The 23,392-nt window shown below is 41.8% G+C and overlaps 1 protein-coding gene across 1 annotated transcript in view; it reads left to right on the forward strand.

The window, feature by feature from the left end:
* The window catches only part of ctnna3 (catenin alpha 3), a 1,079,953-nt gene that overhangs the window by 738,023 nt on the left and 318,538 nt on the right, over positions 1-23,392 (forward strand). Inside the window, exon 11 of the mRNA XM_033034268.1 lies at positions 18,131-18,287. Coding sequence (XP_032890159.1) covers positions 18,131-18,287 — 157 coding nt within the window. The remainder of the gene's footprint in view (positions 1-18,130; positions 18,288-23,392) is intronic.

Here is a 23,392-nt window from a genome sequence, read left to right on the forward strand (position 1 = left end):
CAAACAGACCTGATAATAAAGAATGGCAAAGCAGAGAACATGTAAGAGCTCGGACTATGAAGTTGAATCATGTTAGCTGGAGCTACGATGCAGCATGGGCCAGATGACTTTCAAGGGAGTTGCATATAGAATCCCAAACTATAGTGGTCATGTAGGGCATGGTGTAAATAAGGAAATTAGCAGCAACCGAATTATCAGTACTGGCGTGAAAAAAGAATTCATGAAGAGTATAAAATCTTCAGTGGCGCAGCAGGTAGGGCTGCTGCCTCACAGCGCCAGAGACCCAGGTTTGATCCTGACCTCGGATGCTCTCTGTGTGGAGTTTCCATGTTCTCATTGTGATGGCATGGGTTTCCTCCCACATCCCAAAGGCATGCGGGTTTGTGGGTTAATTGGATTCAATAACTTGCCCCAAGTGTGTATGTCATGGATGATAAGTGGGATAACATAGAAGTAGTGTGAATGGGTGATCAATGGTTGGCCCAGGCTCAATGTTGTGACCACTGCCCAGTCCATCACCGGCTCTGACCTCCCCACCATCGAAGGGATCTATCGCAGTCGCTGCCTCAAAAAGGCTGCCAACATCATGAAAGACCCACACCATCCTGGCCATACACTCATCTCTCCGTTGCCATCGGGAAGAAGGTACAGGAGCCTGAAATCTGCAACATCCAGGTTCAGGATCAGCTTCTTCCCCATCAGGCTATTAAACACGACATCAAATAAGCTCTGAACAATAAGTCTATTATTACTATTGCACTTTATTTGTTTATTTATTGTGTATATATGGTCTATAGACATACTGCACTTTATCTCCCGTTCTGTATTATGTTTGCATATTCTGTTGTGCTGCTGCAAGAAAGAATTTCATTGTTCTATCTGGGACACATGACAATAAAACATTCTTGACTCGACTTGATGGGCAGAAGGGCCTTTTTCCATCTCTAATCTAAATTAAGAAATGGTTTTCCACATCAATGTGCTAAGGTTCCACCAAGCAAACAAATTATCTAAGATAGTGTTGAGCAATGAGAAATTAATGAATAGTAATTGAAGCAAAAAAATGATGATGCTAGAAATCTGAAAAGAAAACAGGAAATACTAGAAATACCTCAGCCAGTACCAATGCCGCCGAAGTAGAGATGATCCAGAGCTTCAAGTTCCTAGGAAAGATCACTTTAACTTGTAAATATCACCATCAATTTATCCTGGAACAACTATATTTAAGTTACAGCCTAGAAAAACACACCAAGACCTCTACTTTTTCAGAAGACTTGAGAAAGTTCGGCATGTCTCCAACGACTCTAACTAAATTCTACAGATCCACCGTACAAAACATCCTGTTGGAGTGTATCGCAATTTGTTTTGGCCAAAGCTCTGCCCAAGACTGCAAGAAAATGTATAGAGTTGTGTATGTAGCCCAGTGCATCCTACGTTAACCAGGCGACAACCTATGACAGCACCAACGTCAAGCTACGTTCATTGACGTCAAACCCAAGGTCGCAACTGTCGCCAAAAATGTTTCAACATGTTGAAAATCCAGCGGTGACCAGAAAGATGCTACGACTCTTTAGGCGACTGAGGAGACTACTCACGACCATACAGGCGACACCCCGGTGTCGACCGGCGACCATGTGGCGACAGCCTACTCGCCTAGAAAATCGCCTAAGTGGGACAGGCCCAGCAGCGAGTCCAACATTTTGACCCGAAGAGTCTATACAGCAACAGGAGGCTACGCATGTGCCAGAACACAAGGTGGACCTTCTCCATTTCATCAGCAAACATAAGGTACTTGGATAGAAAAAGTGCAAGATTATATGAGCCTAAATGCTGGCAAATAGAAACAGCATTGATAGGTATCATGCCGTAAACATCAATTGCAGCAAGCTAGAGCTCATGATAAGAGCCTAGGGTCTGTCCAGATTTTCTATCCTGGATCATATTGTGAGAAAAGGGTTAACAGACATAGTTGATTTAGACTAGGGATAGAAATATAACTTAGAAAGAAATAAGGTGTCAGCAGAAACCAGACTGCTGGTAGAATAGAAAGTAACAATATAAAGAACAGAGAGAAATTCTAGATAATAGCAGCAAGTACAGATGGTGACATTTCAAGGATGAGAGTCAGAAGATAACCACAGTCACACAAGAACATAACGGGGACTGGGGGAAGGGGCATTCTGTACTGCGCTTGCGTGATGAGATGCCATGAAAATGTACTCACACCCACTATGACAAGATGCCTGATTTGAATGCACATGCGATGCATGATAGGGGAGGTGCCTTTGACGTTGGGTGGGCGTTCCACGACCTTCTCGTGGGAATCTGGGCTTTATGTTATGATTGGAAGAAGCTCAATGGGGAGAGATGAGAATGTGATAATAATGAAAAGAAATGTATAAAGATAAAAGACATCCCGATCCTCGGTGTGCCTCTAGGGGACATCGGAGGAGAGGCACCTATTCTGCAGAATATGATATTAATAAAAACACTTCTTTGTCTGAATTTGTCTCAAGAGCATTTGTGATTTTTGAATCTCACAACTTGGGGGCTCGTTTCCGAGATCCAATACTCTAGACAGCTGACGGGAGTAGACGGACGAAGGGAAGGTGCACCCTGCTGAATTCAGCGGTCTCAGACTCCTTGCTTGCCGTCAGCTGTTTGAGCAGTAGTATCCGGACCAAATAGAGACTCGGCAAAGAAGTGAGAGTGATAGGAGATCGCGAAAATCGAGTGATTCTGTGCAGAGACCCCGGTAAGAAACTGTTACTATTGAACACGGTATTAAGAATATAAGACCTTGTGGTTAACGCCCTGAAAGATTCAGGGGTCTATACGGGCAAGGCAGGGATGATACACACAGTGTTAAGAAAAAGGGAGGGGAAAGGCTGTGGGCCAAATCCCCGCATTCTGCCCAATAGTCCGTTGGGGGCAAATGCTGGACTCTGGAGGACAGGAAATACCCAGGGGTTGGAGAAGACAACAATGATAAGGTATTGTTATTTTGAATGGCCAAAACACCCGATAAAAGGAGCTTCGGTCTGGTGGCCGGAGGATGGGTCAGATGAGGATTGGGTACAGCAGGCATTAAATGTATATGTGAAAAATAAACCCAATCCAATGATAGAAGAAACCATGTATGCCGCGGTATGGGAAACAGGATGTAATTTGTTGAAATTAAAAGAAGAGGTTGAACAGTTAAATTCCTCTGCACCCTCATGGAATTTACTGGAGAACCTAGCTCCTCCCTATGTACATCAATTACCCGAAGTAGCGCCGTCAATTCAACTCCCGCCCCCACTCGTGGCGACGGGAGTGGAAAAGGTGACACCCGGGTCCGCTCTGGTGGTAAAGAGAAAGGTCAGGGTAAAACAAGAATTTAATGATGATGTTACTGACAGTGATGATACCGGTAGTGACCTACCGGACCCCAGGAGTGAAAAAGAAAAAGGAATAAAGAGACAGGAGGCGGTCGGGGTAGATGAATTAAATCCCCCGTCACCAGGAGAGGGAGTCAGAAGGTCAGACAGAGTAAAAAGAGGTTTGGTAAAAATTAGACCTCTAAGAGAGGTACCCATGGGAGGACCCCAAGGGGGAATGGGGTTTGTTAATGTCCCCTTAACTAGTACTGAAGTGAGGAATTTCAAGAGAGAAATGAAAAGCCTCCTAGAGGATCCTTTAGGTCTGGCAGAGCAGTTAGATCAATTCCTTGGGCCAAACACTTATACATGGGAGGAGTTGATGGCCATTATGGGGAATCTCTTCACATCGGAGGAGAGGCAAATGATTAGGGCAGCAGCAATGAAAAAGTGGGAACAGGAGAACCCTCCAGGGCAGCAGAATGCAGCGGCAGCAGATAAATTCCCAGTACAAGAGCCAGATTGGGACAAGGGAACTGAAGCAGGACGAAGGAATACGAAGGACCTGCGGGATATAATTATACAAGGGATAAGAGAGGCAGTACCCAAAGGACAGAATTTCGAACGAGCATTTGAGAATGGACAGCAGAAAGATGAGGCCCCGACAGTGTTCCTTCAGAGACTCAGGAAGAACATGCAACAGTATTCTGGAATAGACCCGGACTCAGGGGCAGGACAACAATTGCTTAGGGCCAATTTTGTGACCAAATCCTGGCCTGATGTAAGGAAGAAATAAGGAACAGATAGAGACAGGAAAGTTCCTGAGACAGGATGATAAGGGAGTTAACCCGAAAGTAGCAGATAAGAAGACGGCAGAGGCCGCGAAAGGAGGATGTGATAGAAGACGGCAAAGGCCGGGGACAACAGTGCAGGCAGGGAGAAAATATAAATTGAATAACCTATTTGAAGTAAGAATGAAACGAAGTGATTTGTTTGAAAACCGGTTTGGAACAAATGGTTGAAATGAGCAAGTTGTAAAATTGAACACAGACGCCCCGTGGCGGAGGTGGGAATTCCCACTGTGTTTGGGCCGTAGGGGGTTGCGAACAAGCTGCAAAAATTAACTCTTTGTATCCTGGTAACCTGAAAAAGAGAAGTTGTAAAAATCGTTTCTTGATGTTCTTTTAGATTTCTTGTCAGTAAAGTTAACTGGAAATAAGTTAATTGATGAAACATGACCAGCTTTTATGTTGTTTTATGGTAGACATACAAGTTGAGAAACACAGACAGAGAGAGAGAGAGAGAGAGACAGTACGAGTAAGACAGTACCCCATTTCGACCGAGGGACGAAAAGGCTTACAACCAATCATTGAGAATTTATTAGAGGACGGGTTATTGGAACCATGTATGTCCCCCTACAATACTCCGATCCTACCAGTCAGAAAGACCGACAGGACGTTTAGACTCGTACAGGACTTGAGGGAACTGAACAAGGTGGTCCAAGCCCGACACCCGGTAGTGCCTAACCCTTACACCATCATGGGACGGATACCCCCAAGCCACAAATGGTTTAGTGTGGTAGATTTAAAGGATGCCTTCTGGAGCTGTCCGCTGGCAACAGAGAGTAGAGACTTATTCGCCTTTGAGTGGGAGAACCTAAAAACCGGGCGAAAGCAACAATTCCGGTGGGCGGTGCTCCCTCAAGGTTTTACAGAATCACCAAATTTATTCGGCCAAATTTTAGAGCAGGTATTGGAAGATTTCCCAGGTCACGGGGAAACGCAACTATTACAGTATGTGGATGACCTCCTTTTGTCAGGAGAGAGAGAAGAGGAAGTAAGGGACGCCACAATAAGCCTGTTAAACTTCTTGGGAAGGAAGGGGTTAAGAGTGTCCCGTAACAAGCTTCAATTTGTGAAACAAGAGGTAAAATATCTGGGACATCTGATAAGTGGAGGAAAGAGACGAATAAACCCCGAAAGGATAGCTGGGATCACGGGAGTACCACTACCAAAGAATAAGAAAGAGAACCGAAAATTCCTGGGATTGATAGGATACTGTCGACTGTGGATAGATGATTACTCCAGACAAGTGAAATTCCTATATGATAAATTGGGAGAAGAAAAAGACAAAGTTCAGTGGACCCCAGAACAGGAGTTGGAATTTGGGAAATTAAAGGACAGTTTGATTACTGCTCCCGTGTTGGCTCTGCCCTCAGTAGAACAACCTTTCCACCTGTTTGTAAATTCAGACAAGGGGGTGGCACTAGGGGTACTCACCCAGGAAAGAGGGGGAAATCGACAGCCAGTGGCTTTCCTCTCGAAAATATTAGATCCAGTCTCCAGGGGATGGCCGGGATGCATACAAGCGGTAGCAGCTACCGCAATATTGGTGGAAGAAAGTAGGAAATTAACCTTTAGAGGCACTCTGGTTGTTTCTACACCACACACAGTAAGAACCATACTCACTCAGAAATCCAACAGATGGTTAACAGACTCTAGACTTTTAAAGTATGAGGCCATCCTGATGGAAAAAGACGATTTGATGATAATTACGGATAAGAACCTTAACCCGTCCCAATTCCTGTATCCAGCAGAGAAACAGGGTGACAAGGAAGAGGGCCCAGTACACTACTGTAGTGAAATAATAGATTTACAGACAAAAAGTAGAGAAGACTTAGAAGAGCAACCTCTGGCTGAGGGCAGCCGGTGGTTCATAGATGGATCCTCCAGGTGCATAGATGGAAAAAGACATAGTGGGTACGGTATAGTGAACGGGGAAACGATGGAGGAAATTGAAAGCGGCAGGCTGCCTGGTAGTTGGTCAGCTCAATCTTGTGAATTATATGCATTAAGGAGAGCTTTAGAATTATTGGAGGGGAAGGAAGGAACAGTATACACCGATTCAAAATACGCTTTTGGAGTAGTACACACCTTTGGGAAGATCTGGAAAGAGCGAGGAATGATAACAACTCGAGGTAAAGAATTAGCACATGAGCAATTGGTAGGACAGACACTGGAAGCCTTGCAAAAAACCAGAACGAATAGCCATAGCATATGTGGCAGGGCATCAGAAGGGTAACACCCTGGAGGCCAGAGGAAATAGGGCAGTGGATGGGGTTGCAAAAAGAGCAGCCACAGAACAGATGGTAGAAATGAAGTCACTAATACCTTTAAGGGAACCAGAGGAAAAGATACCTATCTTTAGTGAGAAAGAACAGGAAAACATGAAAGAAATGGGGGCTCAGCGTACTTCAAATGGGAAATGGTGGACACCAAATGGAAAGCAGCTATTGAACAAAGAAATAATGAGGGAGTTATTAGGGAGATTACATGGACAAAGCCATTGGGGAACACAAGCCCTCTGTGACACCCTCCTCAGAACCTACGCTTGCTGTGGGATATTTACCATGGCCAAACAAGTCATAAGGGGCTGTGTAATATGTCAGCGAATTAATAAGAAAATCATGAGAGCAGTCCCAGGAGGAGGACAATCATTAGCAGTTCGGCCCTTCCAAAGAATACAGGTAGATTTTACCGAGCTGCCCCGGGTACGAACATGGAAGTACCTGTTAGTGGTAGTGGACCATTTCACCAGATGGGTAGAGGCATTCCCCACGGCAACTGCCACCTCACAGGCGGTAGCCAAGATATTATTAGAACAAATTATACCCAGATATGGGATTGTAGAAACAATAGACTCAGATAGAGGGACCCATTTTGCCTCCAAAACACATGAAATGATATGTGAAGCACTGGGAATAGAATGGAAATTGCATACACCATGGCATCCCCAGAGCTCAGGAAAGGTGGAAAGAATGAATGGCACCTTAAAGACCCAAATCACCAAGTTGATAGAGGAAACGGGACTCCCCTGGACTAAGTGCCTCCCGATAGCCCTGTTGAGAATCCGAACGGCACCTCGAAAAGACATAGGGATATCACCATATGAAATGTTATTCGGGCTCCCATACTTAGGGAAGATAGAAGGAGTCCCAACAATACAAGGGAACGATGTGTTCCTAAGGAACTATTTACTGGCAGTGTCCCAATCTCTTGCAGAACTAAAAATTAAAGGATTGCTGGCCCAGAGCCCACCACTGGACTTCCCGATTCACTCAGTCAAGGCTGGAGACTGGGTATTAATAAAAACGTGGAAAGAAGAAAAGCTGCAAGCTAAGTGGACTGGACCCTACCTGGTGTTACTAAACACGGAGACAGCAGTACGATCAAAAGAGAAAGGGTGGACACACGCAAGTCGAGTTAAGGGTCCTGTGGAGGCCCCACCAGACGATATCAGCCCGTGGACTGTGCGCAAAGGAGAGGAACCATTGACTTTAATATTTACCAAGAACCCGCAGGAAAAATGAAGATTTCGTGTTGGTGGGTCGTGTGTTGGGTGGTTACCCAACTTGTAAGTAATGTAACATGCATAAAAATCACAATACCACAGAATAGAAGGTCCACCACCATCCCATTTAATGTATGTAAAGGAAAATGGTGGTGCGGCTATAGAATGTATGTATGCACCCATCCCTGTAAAGATTGGCACGCGGTGTTTACTTCATCAAAATATGGGTGGCATCGGACCACCTATCAGTTTGAGATACACCGAGAGTATATCAAAACCCGAACGAGAAATTGCCAGGACGCGTATATGTGAGCATACAGAGTGTCCAAATACAGGAAAGTGGTAGGTATTGGATATGTGCAGATAAAACAGGGAAAGACGCATGTCTGAAGTTTGAGATAGAAGTAAAGCAAGATGGGAAGATGGTAATATACGAGGATAGGGGAGAGGTGTTCAAGATAGATGACAGTCAGAATAGGGATTCCGGGGCAACACCAGCACCACCAGTAGTCAGCAATGTCACCATGGAAGATGAGTCTAAGGATCTGAAGATAATGATAGTAGCAGGAGAAACAGGATTAAGGCAGTTATATAAGAAAGGAATACCAACAGGGGGAAAAGGAGCCAACACCTGGCTTGCCTGGATGATGTACACAGCCAGAAGTATACAACGAACCAATTGTTACGCCTGCGCAGGAGCTAGGCCTCAGCTGGTCCTAGTACCATTTCCCCTGAATTAGGATAGAACACCTAGGGCTATGACATGTATACTACAGCTATTCACGAATCCCCTCTTACCAAAGAATGTGATATGCCAGAGTTATCATTACCTATTTCCAGCCAGCAACAACAATACAAAGGGCCGAAGGGAAGACCCTCGACCTCCTCCATTTACCATTCCTTTTGGGGAGGAGGGGTTTGAGTGCTATACAAGAAATAACGGCTGAGGAACAGGGGCCACTGTTCAATAGCTCCTGGCTGAACAAGCAGATAGTCAGTAGAGCCGATGTCTGGTGGTGGTGCGGGGAGAATATCCTGTGGCCCCGGTTACCAGGGTCATGGACGGGAACCTGTACCCTCATACAACTGATGATGCCCTTCACCATAGCAGTAGAACATGCTGTAGAACTCGATGAAGGAAGCCGACGACAAAAGAGAAAGGTGAGAGGATCATTCGACACACACATCTATATAGATGCGATAGGGGTGCCAAGAGGGGTACCCGATGAATTTAAAGCCAGAAATCAGATAGCTGCGGGCTTTGAGTCCATGCTCTTCTGGTGGTCCACAATTAATAAAAATGTGGACTGGATCAACTACTTATACTACAATCAACAACGCTTTATAAATTACACTCGAGAAGCAGTTGAAGGATTAGCGGAACAACTGACAGCTACCAGCCAAATGGCCTGGCAAAATCGCATGGCCTTGGACATGCTACTGGCTGAGAAGGGAGGTGTGTGTGTAATGTTTGGCGAACAATGTTGCACATTCATCCCCAACAACACTGCTCCGGATGGGTCAGTGTCAAGAGCCCTAGCAGGTCTCACCTCTCTGTCTATCGAATTGGCTGAGAACTCTGGAGTAGACACCTCCTGGACCGGGTTTCTAGACTCCTGGTTTGGGAAATGGAAGCACATCTTTACATCAGCCCTAACATCAGTAATAGTCATAGTAGGGTTATTGTGTTTGTTCGGATGTTGTATCATTCCCTGCGTACGGGGATTGGCTCAGCGATTGATAGAAACAGCCCTGACGAAGAACAGTGCTGCCACCATAATTGCCTTCAGAACACAGTATAACCAACGAGAGGAGGATAGGGAGGTGAAGAATCTTCTGCTAGCATTAGAAAAGGAGGAGATAGTGTAAATCAAGGGTGCGTAGCAAAAAGAAAGAGGATGGATTGTGAGAAAAGGGTTAACAGACATAGTTGATTTAGACTAGGGATAGAAATATAACTTAGAAAGAAATAAGGTGTCAGCAGAAACCAGACTGCTGGTAGAATAGAAAGTAACAATATAAAGAACAGAGAGAAATTCTAGATAATAGCAGCAAGTACAGATGGTGACATTTCAAGGATGAGAGTCAGAAGATAACCACAGTCACACAAGAACATAACGGGGACTGGGGGAAGGGGCATTCTGTACTGCGCTTGCGTGATGAGATGCCATGAAAATGTACTCACACCCACTATGACAAGATGCCTGATTTGAATGCACATGCGATGCATGATAGGGGAGGTGCCTTTGACGTTGGGTGGGCGTTCCACGACCTTCTCGTGGGAATCTGGGCTTTATGTTATGATTGGAAGAAGCTCAATGGGGAGAGATGAGAATGTGATAATAATGAAAAGAAATGTATAAAGATAAAAGACATCCCGATCCTCGGTGTGCCTCTAGGGGACATCGGAGGAGAGGCACCTATTCTGCAGAATATGATATTAATAAAAACACTTCTTTGTCTGAATTTGTCTCAAGAGCATTTGTGATTTTTGAATCTCACAATATGATTCGGGATTTCACACATTAAAAGCATTTGGAAATTTCTGAAGAAGTTGGCTTGCATAAAGGTACTTTGACCTACACGGTGCAAGTAGAAAATAAACATGTGGACCATGTTCATGTGGACCTCTTTGTGCCTTCACCAATTCCAATCCCTGCAACGATGTTCAAGAAAGAGACCTGGAAGATGTTGCTGCTGCTCATGTAACTGTGGGAGAACCCGTTCCACAAACTAATGGTTGTATGGTTTCACCATCTATTAATAAATGACAACAATTATCCCCTATTTAGTCACAAAGAGCACCAAAGGAACTTGACCTTTAAATTGAACATATCAGTCCATGTTTTGTCAGTTAGCAACAAGTTGTATAAGCAGGCTAAATAATCCTCTAAAGCTCTTCTAATTTGAACAGTCTACTTCAGCCCAGGTGTCCATGTTGGTAAAAAAAGACACAGTGCTGGAATAACTGAGCTGGTCAGACAGCTTCTCTGGAGAACATTGATAGGTGACGTTTCGGGTCGGGTCATTCTTCAGACTGATTGTGGTGTAAAATGGTCGCCTAGGCTGCGTTGGTCTTGCCGATGTAAAGGAAGCCACAGTGGGAACATCGAATGTGGTAGAGGGGTTAGGGGGAAGTGCACACGAACCTGTGTCTCACCTGGAAATGGATGGGCGGGAGGAGGTATAGGGACTGATACATCTCCTGCGGTTGCAGTGTTGATGAATAGTTATAACCTCTACAGTTTTGTTAAGGGAAGATTTATCAAAAACAGAGAGTGCAGTATTTTTCCAGTTTGTTGCATTTGCCTGCCCTTGGTTGCCATAGCGCTGGCTTAGAAGTAATTAATCAGCAGGTGGGATCAGAAGGAGAGAAGATAAAGATGACTTACATAAAGGCATCTTTGGACAATTGCAGTGAAGATCATTACCAAATTGTCAACAGTCCAGTGAGGAAACTGAGATTATATTGACGGAGAGTTAAAGAACAGGGAGATTCTCACAAGACAGATGTTCACACGTGTTACAATTTGAATAAGACAACGAGACATTGAAATAGAAAGGTTAGAAATCAAAAGAGTAAATCTGCTCGAAAACTAAATACAGAGAAATGTAAATCTCCTAATGATGCAAATTTGCCGACATGGAACTGGACACGGGCAACAACTTGGATAATATGTTGCGCTATTAGGAAAGGTTGTTCTTTACTGGGAATAATTTGTTCTTATAATTCTGCAGTGCTTGCATTGAAGTTGTATGCCGAGCACCATCAAATGATGGTCAGATTGCTGTAATTAGTTGTTGTCTGGTCTCAATACATAGCACTAGAATAATATTCATTATGCTGATTAGTAAATAGGTAAGATTAAATTGTAATGCGTCTAATGAGCTGTGGTGAGTGAGGCAGTTGTAAAAGTGTGGCTGTCACTGTATTAAGGCCTGTTCTCTCATCCAATTCATGTGCTCATTTATAATAATCAGTCTACATATTCAGAATACTGGTTGTGTGCGTATTGTGATTCAGTGTTGAGAAGTTAGTTTTTAAGCAACAAACAGGTATGTAATACCCTGGTATTTAACAGCTTGCTTCACAATTTACAAACTGTTAACATCAAAGTGGACATCTGGATTCACTTCCGTGCATCGTAGAGCAATATGTTGTGAGTTCCTTGATGTAAAAATACTTGAAAATCAGAAAAAACAAATGGTGGAAAACAATAATAGAGAATGGTGAAATTACTCAGCAGGTAGGGTTGGCAACTTTCTCACTCCCAAAGAAGAGACAAAAGGTCAAAATAAGGGACAAATTCCAGACGGCAATTCGTTGACCGACTCGGCCATGGCTGGGTGAATGATGAGTTGGCCCGGGTGCTGCACACAAAGCCCAGCCGGCGGGCGGGCCAGCTGAGGAGTTTTGGTCCCGGCGCAAAGTTCGGCACCCCATCTCCCCATGAACCGGTGATCTGCCATGTGGGGGTGTAGGTGTCGGCGGTAAGCGAAGGTTCGAAGTTTGGACAGCTGGCCGGGCTGCTGACTGACAGGGCCACGGGTGAGGCACTGCTGCTGCACTCCATGGGCTGCACTAACTTGATGCTCCGACCGGACTGTACCATCGACCCAAGTAGTAGCAGTCAAATACGGGACAAGGTCAGTTCTGTTTGAGACAAACCAATTTAGCCCAATATACGGGATGTCCCGGCTAATATGGGACAGTTGGCAACTCTATCAGCGGGTCAGGTCGCAGTTGTGGGACGGGAAGCAGCTCTCTGACCTGAAATATTGGCTGTTTATTAAAAGAATACTTGATCGGGATTTCTGATTGCCCCTCATTGAATAATGCACTCTGATGTGTATTTGGGAAGGAGAGTAAGAAGGTACACAAAAGGAGAGTAGATTGAATTAAAATTATTCAGGTTTGCCCATGTTGGAATCACTATTTTATATCATCCTTCTTTTTCCATTCTCTTTTACTATTATTTATTTGGTTGTTTTGCTCAAGTGCATTGATGTCGGTTGACGTAGGTGTAGCCGAGCAAGAGGTCAAGTGGGAAACAATTACTTTACTATTTCTGAAGGACACTTAATATAGAGGCTTCATTTATCCTTGATATTTAATTACAATTTAGAGCCAATATATTTGCTCCTTCCCGATCATCACCCCAACATTTTCTCAGCATGTTATTGCTGGTCATTCAGTGTAAGGCTCGGACTAATGTAGTGTCCGATATATTGCTGCTGTCCCAAAGCCTTAAACATGTCCTGAATAAATCTTGAGATTGACAATGTTCCTTACTCAGGGTGACTGATGAAACAGCTTGTCAAATTGCCTTTCCCAATAATAGAATAGTCGGCAGCTGTGTCAATTTGCATCTTTAATGCTTTTCTGTCAATCAGGACTGTGATCCTGAGAGGTCCTGTGGCCTCACACTACAGTTGGCACAGTGCAGATGCCAAAGTAAATCTGAGACATGTGCAGCAGTTACAGCAGCGTGCATATTCTCTTTCTACAACTTGAGCAAAGCATATTTGCAAAGCAGGGCGGCACGGTTGCGCAGCAGTAGAGTTGCTGCCCTACAGCACTTGCTGCGCCAGAAACCCGGGTTCGATCCCGACTCTGGGTGCTGTCTGTACGGAGTTTGTACGTTCTCCCCGTGACCTGTGTGGGGTTTCTCCGATATCTTCAGTTTCCTCCCACACTCCAAAGGCGTACAGGTATGCAGGTAAATTGGCTTGGTAAATGTAAAAATTGTCTCTAGCGGTGTTGGATAGTGTTAATATGCGGGGATCACTGGTCAGCGCGGACCCGGTGGACCGAAGAGCCTGTTTCCGCGCTGCATCTCTAAACTAAAATAAACTAAACATATCCTCTCTAAGTTGCATTTGAGACCTCTCTCCTATTTTGTGTTCTTGTGTTTTACTTTACAAGCAACTGCAACGAGTCCATTCTTGTGTCTTGAATAGAGTTTTGTCTCTTTAAAAGTACATTTTTGTGAGGAACGTTTGCCACGTTACATCTAACAGGGATTCACACTTCTTGGGCTAAAGTTTTGGGAGTTGTCCTCTGATTGCCGTCTACTGTCATACTTGTGGCTGGAATTTACTGCCATTCTTAGTGATGCCTCCATGAGGTTACAATCCTGCATCCCAGATCAAACACAAGATGTTGGTACCTGTGTAAGAAGGAACAGCAGATGCTGGTTTAAACCGAAGATAGACACAAAATGCTGGAGTAACTCAGTGGGACAGGCAGCATCTGTAGAGAGAAGGAATGGGTGACGTTTCGGGTTGAGACCCTTCTTCAGAATGAATTTTTAGTACTTAATTTTAGATTTTAGTACCTAACAACTTCTATTACATCCTTATACCGACTAGACTACATGCAAATCTGTGTGGCAATGCAAATACCTTCATGGCCACTTACAATTTCGTCCAGCCTTTGATTGTATACAATCTTACAAAACTCTGGACTACCTCTGCAAGCAAGATATCAGTAACTTGCTGCAGAGCCACTAGTTTAGTGAGCGTGTGCCACGACTATGATTTCCAGCAATATTGCTTTTTCACATTCCTTTTTCCCCGGTCGCTTCCAGGGACGGGCTGCCTTGCTTCACCGCCAGTCGTGGCTGCCGACGCCATCCCTCGGCTCACGACCAGCTCTCCGGCCACTTCCAAGCCATGTTGTCAACGCCACTCCCTAGCTGCTCTGCCTTCCTGGCAGCTGTAAGGCCGGGCTGTCCACACTGTCGCCAGTGCACACTGCTTCCTTTGCCGCTTGCCAACGCTTCCCAGCGCCACCGCCTTCCAGAGCAACGGTCACCAATGTGCATGGGCATGTGCACCAATCAGATACTTTGTATGGGAGGCATTGCTGGTGATTGCTCGCATTATTAAGAAAAAACAGGAATGTTTACCACATAGAGTTGAAATAGGTGTGTACATATAGAAAGTAGGGATATTGCTCATTTGAGATGTAACATCATATTCCTGTTGAACTCCTCAGAAGATCCTCTCAGATTTAGGGTGACACAATGGCAGTGGCAGAGTTACTCCCTTATAGCGTCAGAGACCTGGGTTTGATCCTGACTACGGACTTTGTACATTTTCCTTGTGACCGCGTGGGTTTTTTCTGGGTGCTCTGGTTTCCTGCCACATTCTAAGGACATGCAGGTTTGTAGTTTAATTGGCTTCTGTAAATTGTCCCTATTGGGTAGGATAGCATGAGTGTGATGTGAACATTAGTTGGCACGGACGGTGGGCCGAAGGGCTTGTTTCCACACCGCATCTCTAAGCTAAACTATAACGCTGTTACATTTATCAAAAATTACCCATGCACAGTTTGGCTTCTTCGTACACGTATCCAGATTTCATTCTTACTTGCTCCCTAGTTCAGTCCACGGATAGGACATTACTAGTTCCCTTTTCCAGGTTTTATTTGTTACCTTTGCAATGAACACTTAACCATTGAGTGTTTAAAATTGACACTAGGTAAACACCGGAGATGTGGAGCCAGGAGGTGTGCAAGGTTAGAAAATGTGTGGTGACTTCTGGATTTGAAAGGTGATGTTAAAGCGGAATTATAACATGAAGCACTGAGGATAATCAGAAAGGATTGAACTCTTTCTCATCCTTTCTGTGTTGTGTGAACTGTTACAACAATTGAAGAAAACAGAAATTGCTTTGTAAAAGCAGAAACATTTGTAGCAGGAGTTCACACAGGGCATTTCAATTTGTTCTCACACTTTTTACGTGAACTAATTTGTACAGACTTTGTTTGGTGAATGTTCCCATTGTCACAAGTTTCACAGCATGCCCTTTAAACTAAAACGTTAGCTCTGCTTAGGAGATAGAACAGTATGTGAGGGGAGAGACGAAAAGTTAGGATTTTATGTGAGTAATCCCTCATCGTGCTTTCCAAATTCATTCTGGCATCTTTCCAGTGTGAAGACGGGACTGCTTGTGCAATGATTTATGGTGAGGGTTTGTAAATGCCTTTTTACCTGTGTTACTCTTTCATTGATGCATTGTCCTATTGTTGAAATGTTCAGCCTAGCATTATTATTTTTAATTAAATGTAGGCACACACATGTATAGAGGCTTCTTTGAAAGCTGGCTGATAATATGAGCAAGAGGTTCATGTGGAATACGAGAGTGTAGCCCAATTATATGCAGAGGAAGAATGCCTTGGGAAAGATGTTAAATTTGCAGCTGTTAAAGCTATTTTTGGTGGTAATTGCCTGGTAATTGGGCTGTGTAAGTATTAGGGTCATGCAGCTCCGTCAGCAGTTAAAATCTGCCTAAAGGCTTTAGCCAGTGGAGAGAAAAATACAGAAACGTAAAGAAACTACCGAGCATGATCTCCAGTAAATGAGCAGAACAATATTAGGGAGCAGCTCAATGCCTAATGAAATCTGTGAAGTGGCTTTGAGTATCAGGTGTACCTAAATAAATATGGGAATGCACTCACAGAAACATAGATACATAGAAAATAGGTGCAGGAGTAGGCCATTCGGCCCTTCGAGCCAGGTTTAATAGGATCATGGCTGATCATCCACAATTAGCACCCCGTTTCTGCTTTTTCCCCATATCCCTTGATTCCATTAGCCCTAAGAGCTATATCTAACTCTCTCTTGAAAACATCCAGTGAATTTGCCTCCACTGCGTTCTATGTCAGAGAATTCCACAGATTCACAATTCTCTGGGTGAAAACGTTTTTCCTCACCTCAGTCCTAAATGGCCTAGCCCTTATTCTTAAACTGTGACACCTGGTTCTGGACTCCCTCAACATTGGGAACATTTTTCCTGCATCTAGCGTGTCCAATCCCTTAAGAATTGTATATGTTTCTATAAGATATCCTCGCATCCTTCTAAATTCCAGTGAATATAAGCCCAGTCGATCCAATCACAGGCAAATGGGTAGAATGGGACTCCTCCCTTTCAGAAGGATGATTCTGAACCTTTGAAAGCACGTAGATATCCATATTCTTCAAAGCATTAAATGGATGCAATGTTGTGGAAACTGTAGACTAGTAAAACATCCATGCAATAATAGTACAACAGGCAGTGTAAATGTGAAAGTTGCAATAATGCAGCTTTATGTCCATTTTTGGAAGGGTTAATGTCAGAGGTTAACATCATACAGTCAGTTTGGTGTGAGATTTTCTTGTTCCTACCACTTACTGACTCTTCAGTATCCAGCTCACCGCAGAAATGTATCTCATGATATACTCGCAGTGCACTGTTCACACCGAGTGAACCCAATACTGACCACGTGCCTGCATTTGGCCCATATCCCTCTAAACCGCTCCCATCCAAAAGCGGTCTAATAATTCTTGCCGAAAAGGAAATTCAGGTTTGGTGAGTTGCCAAATTTCTTCCCCCCCCATCATTTTATGAATTGCATTATCATAGCGTTGATTAAATTAATTAAATAGTTGAATGAAAGTGTACATATATGTTCATGTCACTTCATGTCTGAATGCGTAAATGAATAGGATAGGTCTAGAGCAAAAAGGCAGGCAGATGTGACAAGTGTAGATGGGGCATGTTGGCCGGTGTGGGCAAGTTGGGCCTGTTTCCGCGCTGTATTGCTCTATGACTCTATGAATCTTTGACTGTGAATTGTCAGGAACTTCGAAGTTCCTTCTTAATAGAGAAAGCATTACTGGAGAATCTACTCGTGCCGTGGCATAGGACTTGATGAAAAACTAATGTAAAACCTCATTTCAGAATAGATTCACTAATTGACAGTAGGTGATTAGCTCAGAGAGAAACAAAGGTGAAAACCACATTACTGCAAAACACTTGCAAATTAGTACGCCAACAATGTTGGAAATACTCAGCAGGCCAGGGACAATCTATGGAGAGCGAAACAGCTAATGTTTCAGTCAATGATCTTTAATTAGAAACATTAACTCTGTTCCTCTCTCCACACTTGGTGAGCATCGTCAACATTATCTATCATTTTTCTAACATTTGGGGTGGTTTGCTTTTGTGTTAGCAATTGACCTGATCGCAGGATAGACCTGTCGACCTCCATCTTCCACATGTCTTGTGTGCACTTTCCTTAACGGAGAAGGCTTAAGGGCGGCATAGTGGCGCAGCAGTACAGTTGCTGCCTCTCAGCATCAGAGACCGGGATCGATCCTGACTACGGGTGTCTGTCTGTATGGAATTTGTACGTTCTTCCCGCGCCCTGCGTGGGTTTTCTCCGGGATCTCCGGTTTCCTCCCACACTCCAAAGACGTACAGGTTTGTAGTTTAATTGGCTTGATAAGATTGTAAATTGTCTCGAGCGTGTGTCGGATAGCGTTAGTGCGCGGGGATCGCTGGACGGCGCGGATTCGGTGAGCCGAAGGGCCTGTTTCCGTGCTGTATCTCTAAGCTAAACTAAACTAAGATATTAATTGCTCTACTTGTCGCAGGTCATCAATGCTGCACTGGCACTTGCTTCCTCCCCAAAAAGCCAAAGTATCGGAAGTAACATGGAGATGTACAAGAAGGCCTGGGAGAACCACATCCGCCTCTTGACCGAAGCAGTGGACGACATTACCAGCATCGATGAGTTTCTCACCATCTCTGGTAAGATGCCTTTTTTTTAATTTTTTTTTTTTTTTTAATTTATTTATTAGAAGTAGACATATTATAAAATGTAGTTACATATTATAGTAAAAAAAAAAAACTTTTCATATACATCAGTCATACATTATTAAAATTTTCCATTATCAATTACTTCTGCTTCTAGTATTTTTATTTTTTATAGAAAGCGAGAAAAAGAGAGGGTAGAAAGTTACAAATAAAAAAGAAAGCAAAAAAACAAAACAAAAAACAACACAACAGAAAAACAAGGGAGGTGGAATGGGTTACCTGTAATACATCAATGGAGATAGGTTCGTAGGTTATAAAGTATAGAGTATAGTTTTTCATCTGTTCCTGAGTTCAAGTTTCAGCTGGGTCCTCGTGCTGTGCCAATCTATCCCTTCAGATAGTTAATGAATGGAGCCCAAATTTTATGGAAAAGATCTTGTTTGTCCATTAAGACAAGTCTAATTCTTTCTAAGTATAGGGTCTCCGACATTTCCGTAATCCACATTTTAATTGTGGGGGTTGTAGGGCCTTTCCAAAATTTTAATATTAATTTTTTTCCTGTTATTATACTGTAATTGAGGAAGTTTCTTTGGTTTGTTGTGAGTGTTAAGCTTTGTTCTGATATTCCAAGTATTATTAATTTTGTGTCTGGGTCCAGTTTTGTATTAATAACTTCTGAAGTTATTTCAAAAATATCTGTCCAGAAATGTTTAAGTTTTATACAGTTTGCAAACGTATGTGTTAAATTAGCCTCTAAATGTAGACATTTATCACAAATAGGAGAGATTTGTGGGAAGATTCTATTTAGTTTTATTTTAGAGAAGTGTAGTCTATGTAAGACCTTGAATTGTATTAAAGTATGTCTGGCATTTAATGAACATTGATGTATTTGTTGTAAACTTTCGTCCCACATATCTTTCGTGATAGGATGACCTATTTCATTTCCCCATTTGTATCTATATGGTTCGGTCGGTGGTACCTCGTTATTTAGTAGGGTGTTATAAATATAAGCTATTAGTTTTTCAGTATTAGGATGCTTGTTCAGACATTCATCAAGAATTTCTGATTCCCTATTCCTGTAAACTTGTGTATTAGATTTAACATAATCTCTAATTTGTAGATATCTGAAGAAATTATTTGAGTGCAGTCCATAATTCAGTTGTAACTCTTGAAATGAAAGAAAAGTACCTTTCCCATAAAGATGTCCTATATTTTTGATTCCATGATTTTTCCATTGTGTGAAACCTTTGTCCATAAAGGATGATTTGAATAAAGGATTATTTACAATGGGAAGGCAGAGTGGTATATTATTCAATTTTAAATATTTTTTTATTTGTTTCCAAATTCGTATTCCACTATGTATTATGGGGTTTTCTTTATAGGTTTTTTTGTGCAGTTTTGTGGGGGCAAATATGATCGGTCCAATTTCAAAAGGTAGACAGTCTTCCTTTTCCATCATTAGCCAATGTGGTTGTTGGTCCATTTCTTCCAGCCAAAAATTCATGTTTTTAATATGGACTGCCCAAAAATAAAATAAGAAATTTGGCAAAGCCAGACCTCCATTTAGCTTTGATTTACATAAATGTTTTTTACTTATTCTATGATTCTTATAATCCCAGACAAAACTTGTAACAATGGAGTCGACTTTTTTGAAAAAAGTTTTTGGGATATATATCGGAATTAATTGAAGTAGGTACAGCAGTTGCGGTAAAAAAATCATTTTTATAGCATTAATTCTCCCAAGCATTGAAATGGGGAGTGTTTTCCAGTATTGAATATTCTTATGTAGTTTATTCAGTAAGGGTGGGAAATTTAGTTTAAATAAAGAGGTATATGTCTTAGTTACATAGATTCCTAAGTATTTAAATTTATCTTTAACTATTTTAAAAGGGGATTGTTGTATTGTATGTAAATTGAATTTTGTTATTGGCATGATTTCGCTTTTATTCCAATTGATTCTATATCCCGAAAACTGACCAAATTGAGTTATTAGATTTAATAGGTTTGGAATACTAGTTTCTAATTTTGTAATATATATTAATATATCATCTGCATATAAGGAGATTTTATTCCTTGTGTCTCTAGTATTGTATCCAAATATTCCTGGGTGGTTTCTAACGCTTTCTGCTAGGGGTTCGATTGCAAGAGCAAATAATAGTGGGGATAGTGAGCATCCTTGTCTACAGCCTCTAGAGAGATTAAATTTAGTTGATAACATTTTGTTTGTTAATATTCTAGCTGTTGGGTTAGAATATAACAATTTAACCCATGTACAGTACTTCTCTCCTAGTTGAAATTTTTCCATCACCGAAAATAAATATGGCCATTCTACCTGGTCAAATGCTTTTTCAGCATCTAACGAGATAATTGCTAGCTCTGCGTTAGGGATTCTATTGGAGTATATAATATTAAATAATCTTCTCAGATTAAAAAATGAATACCGTTTGGGGATAAACCCTGTTTGGTCAGGATGTATTAATTTACTGATCACTAAGCTCAATCTATTAGATAGAATCTTAGTTAATATTTTCTGATCAGTATTTAAGAGGGCTATAGCTCTGTATGAACCTGGGTCTTCAAGATCCTTGTCCGTTTTTGGTATAAGTATGATTGTAGATTCATTTAGAGTTTCTGGGAGTTTCTGTTGAGTATAAGCGTATTTGTACATTGTCTGTGGGCGTGGGGAAAGCAAATCATAATTTTTTTTATAAAATTCCGAATTTAGACCATCGGGTCCTGCCGACTTTCCGTTTTTTAAGGACTTTATTGATTCTTCAATGTCTTTTATCGTAATTTCAGCCCCTAGCAATTCTCTCTCTTTCTGATCTAGACCCGCAAACTTACAATTCTGTAAAAATGTTTCCATTCCCGTTGATTGTTCTGTTATTTTAGATGAATACAATTTTTGGTAGTATTGTAGAAATCTATCATTAATATCTTTAGGCAGTGTTAATGTTTCTCCCTTATCTGTTCTAATTTTGTATATTGTTTTTTCCCCGTCCAATTTGCGAAGTTGACGCGCTAATAGTTTTTGTGGTTTGTCACCAAATTCAAAATTTAATTGTTTTGTATGTTGATAAAGTTTTATAACTTGGTCTGAATAAATCTTATTTAATTTATATTTCAATACTGCAATTTTATTGTGTTTTATCGTGGATGGTGCTGCTGCATTTTCTGTGTCTAATTGCTTTATTTCCATTTCCAGTTTCTGTTGTTTGGCCCTATTCTCTTTATTAAAAAATGATTGGGAAGAAATTAATGCTCCTCGTACAAATGCTTTAAATGTTTCCCAAAGAAGGGAGGCAGAGATTTCAGGGCTATCGTTAGCCTCAAAAAACATTTTAATCTGTTTTACTAGATATTCATTACATGACTTATCTTTTAAGATTTGGGGATTAAATCTCCATTGTGACTGTGTCTCTGCCATTCCGTTTACTTTGATCATAAATGTTAATGGGGCGTGGTCTGAGATTATGATGTTATGATATTGTGAGTTATAGGTGAATGGGATAAGTTTTGAATCTACTAAAAAATTGTCTATCCTTGAGTAAGTTTTATGTACTGGTGAGTAAAATGAATATTCTCGGCCCGATGGATTTTCAATTCTCCAAAGGTCCTTAATATTAGTGGTATTAATGTATGAATTTAAAAATTCACTTGATCGAGATTTTAGTTTTCTTTGAGTTGATGATCTATCCAAACAAGCATCCAATGTACAATTTAAATCTCCACCGATTATTAAGTTTTGTTGTGTACCTTCCGGGATATTGTTAAGAATTCTCTTAAAAAACAGAGGGCTATCAAAATTTGGTCCATACACATTGAGGAGAGTCACCTTTTTTAAGTATAACTCCCCTATTATTATAATATATCTGCCTTCAATGTCTTCTATCGTTGATATATGTTTAAAGGGTATACCTTTACGAATTAATATTGCAACACCTCTTGATTTATGTGAGAATGAAGAATGGTACGCTTTAGCAATCCATTTTGCTTTCTGTCTGTGTTGTGCTTCCTTTTTAAGATGTGTCTCCTGGAGAAATATTATATCTGTTTTCAATGATTTTAAATGTGCTAACACTTTGCCTCTCTTGATAGGTTCATTAATTCCCTTAACATTCCAACTACAGAATTTAATTCCCTCACCCCCAATTTTTATATTCATGTCTTGCATCTTGTGATTAAGTGGTAGAGCAGATGATTCAGCACACTCAACCCTACCTTATACTTGAACTTCAGGTAGATGAATTTTAGGTCACGTCTGTTTTCCATCCGAACGTATCTCCTTAAATAAAATATGCAATTCCATTCCAAATACAAAATATAATGTGATATAAGATAAAAAAGGTGATAGCTAATAGGGTTAGTAAAGTGTGGAAAGTAAAAAAGAAAAGCAACTACAACTACAATTAGTGCAGTTAGTGATAGCCACCCTAATGTGGCTAAGCATCTATGGACTTCCGTAGCTTTAAGGTAAGATGCCTTTTTACTGCAATTAACTGCATTGGGACCACGTGACTATTTGCTGCCAACTGACATTGAGTCATACGTACTTGTTCTGACGCAACAGATTGAAGTATTTTATGAATTGGAGATTTTGCCGTTGCTGTGCAGGGTTAGTCTCAGTGCTGTGTAACATGGAATTGAAGCAGGAATAGGCCATTTGTCATACCTGCTGTGCTATTCAATCAGATGGCCTTGTATGAGGGAATAGGTTAGAGGGAAATAAATGGTGTATGGTATTGACGGGATTACTCAGAGAACTGCCATAGATTATTCACCTGCTTTCCGCCCCGTTATTCAGCTGCACAACTCCCCCCAGCCCAGACATCCTCTGTGGTTAAAGCTCACTTTACTGAAAAGGGCTTTGCTGGTAAATAAATACAGGAGGAGACGATGTGACTCGGTGTGAGTTAACATGCAGGTATAAAATGTATTTTGAATAAGATCTAGTTAATGCCATGAGAAATGGCCCGGGATACCACTTAAGTCCTCGAGTCCCCTGATTTTAACAAATACTCTTGTGTGCTCTTTATCAGCACATGAGTGAAAGCAGGAATGAGGTTGGTTTGATGCTGAGGCAAACTGTTGGAGGTCTT

Source organism: Amblyraja radiata, chromosome 15, assembly GCF_010909765.2.
Source record: "Amblyraja radiata isolate CabotCenter1 chromosome 15, sAmbRad1.1.pri, whole genome shotgun sequence".
NCBI classification, from domain to species: domain Eukaryota; kingdom Metazoa; phylum Chordata; class Chondrichthyes; order Rajiformes; family Rajidae; genus Amblyraja; species Amblyraja radiata.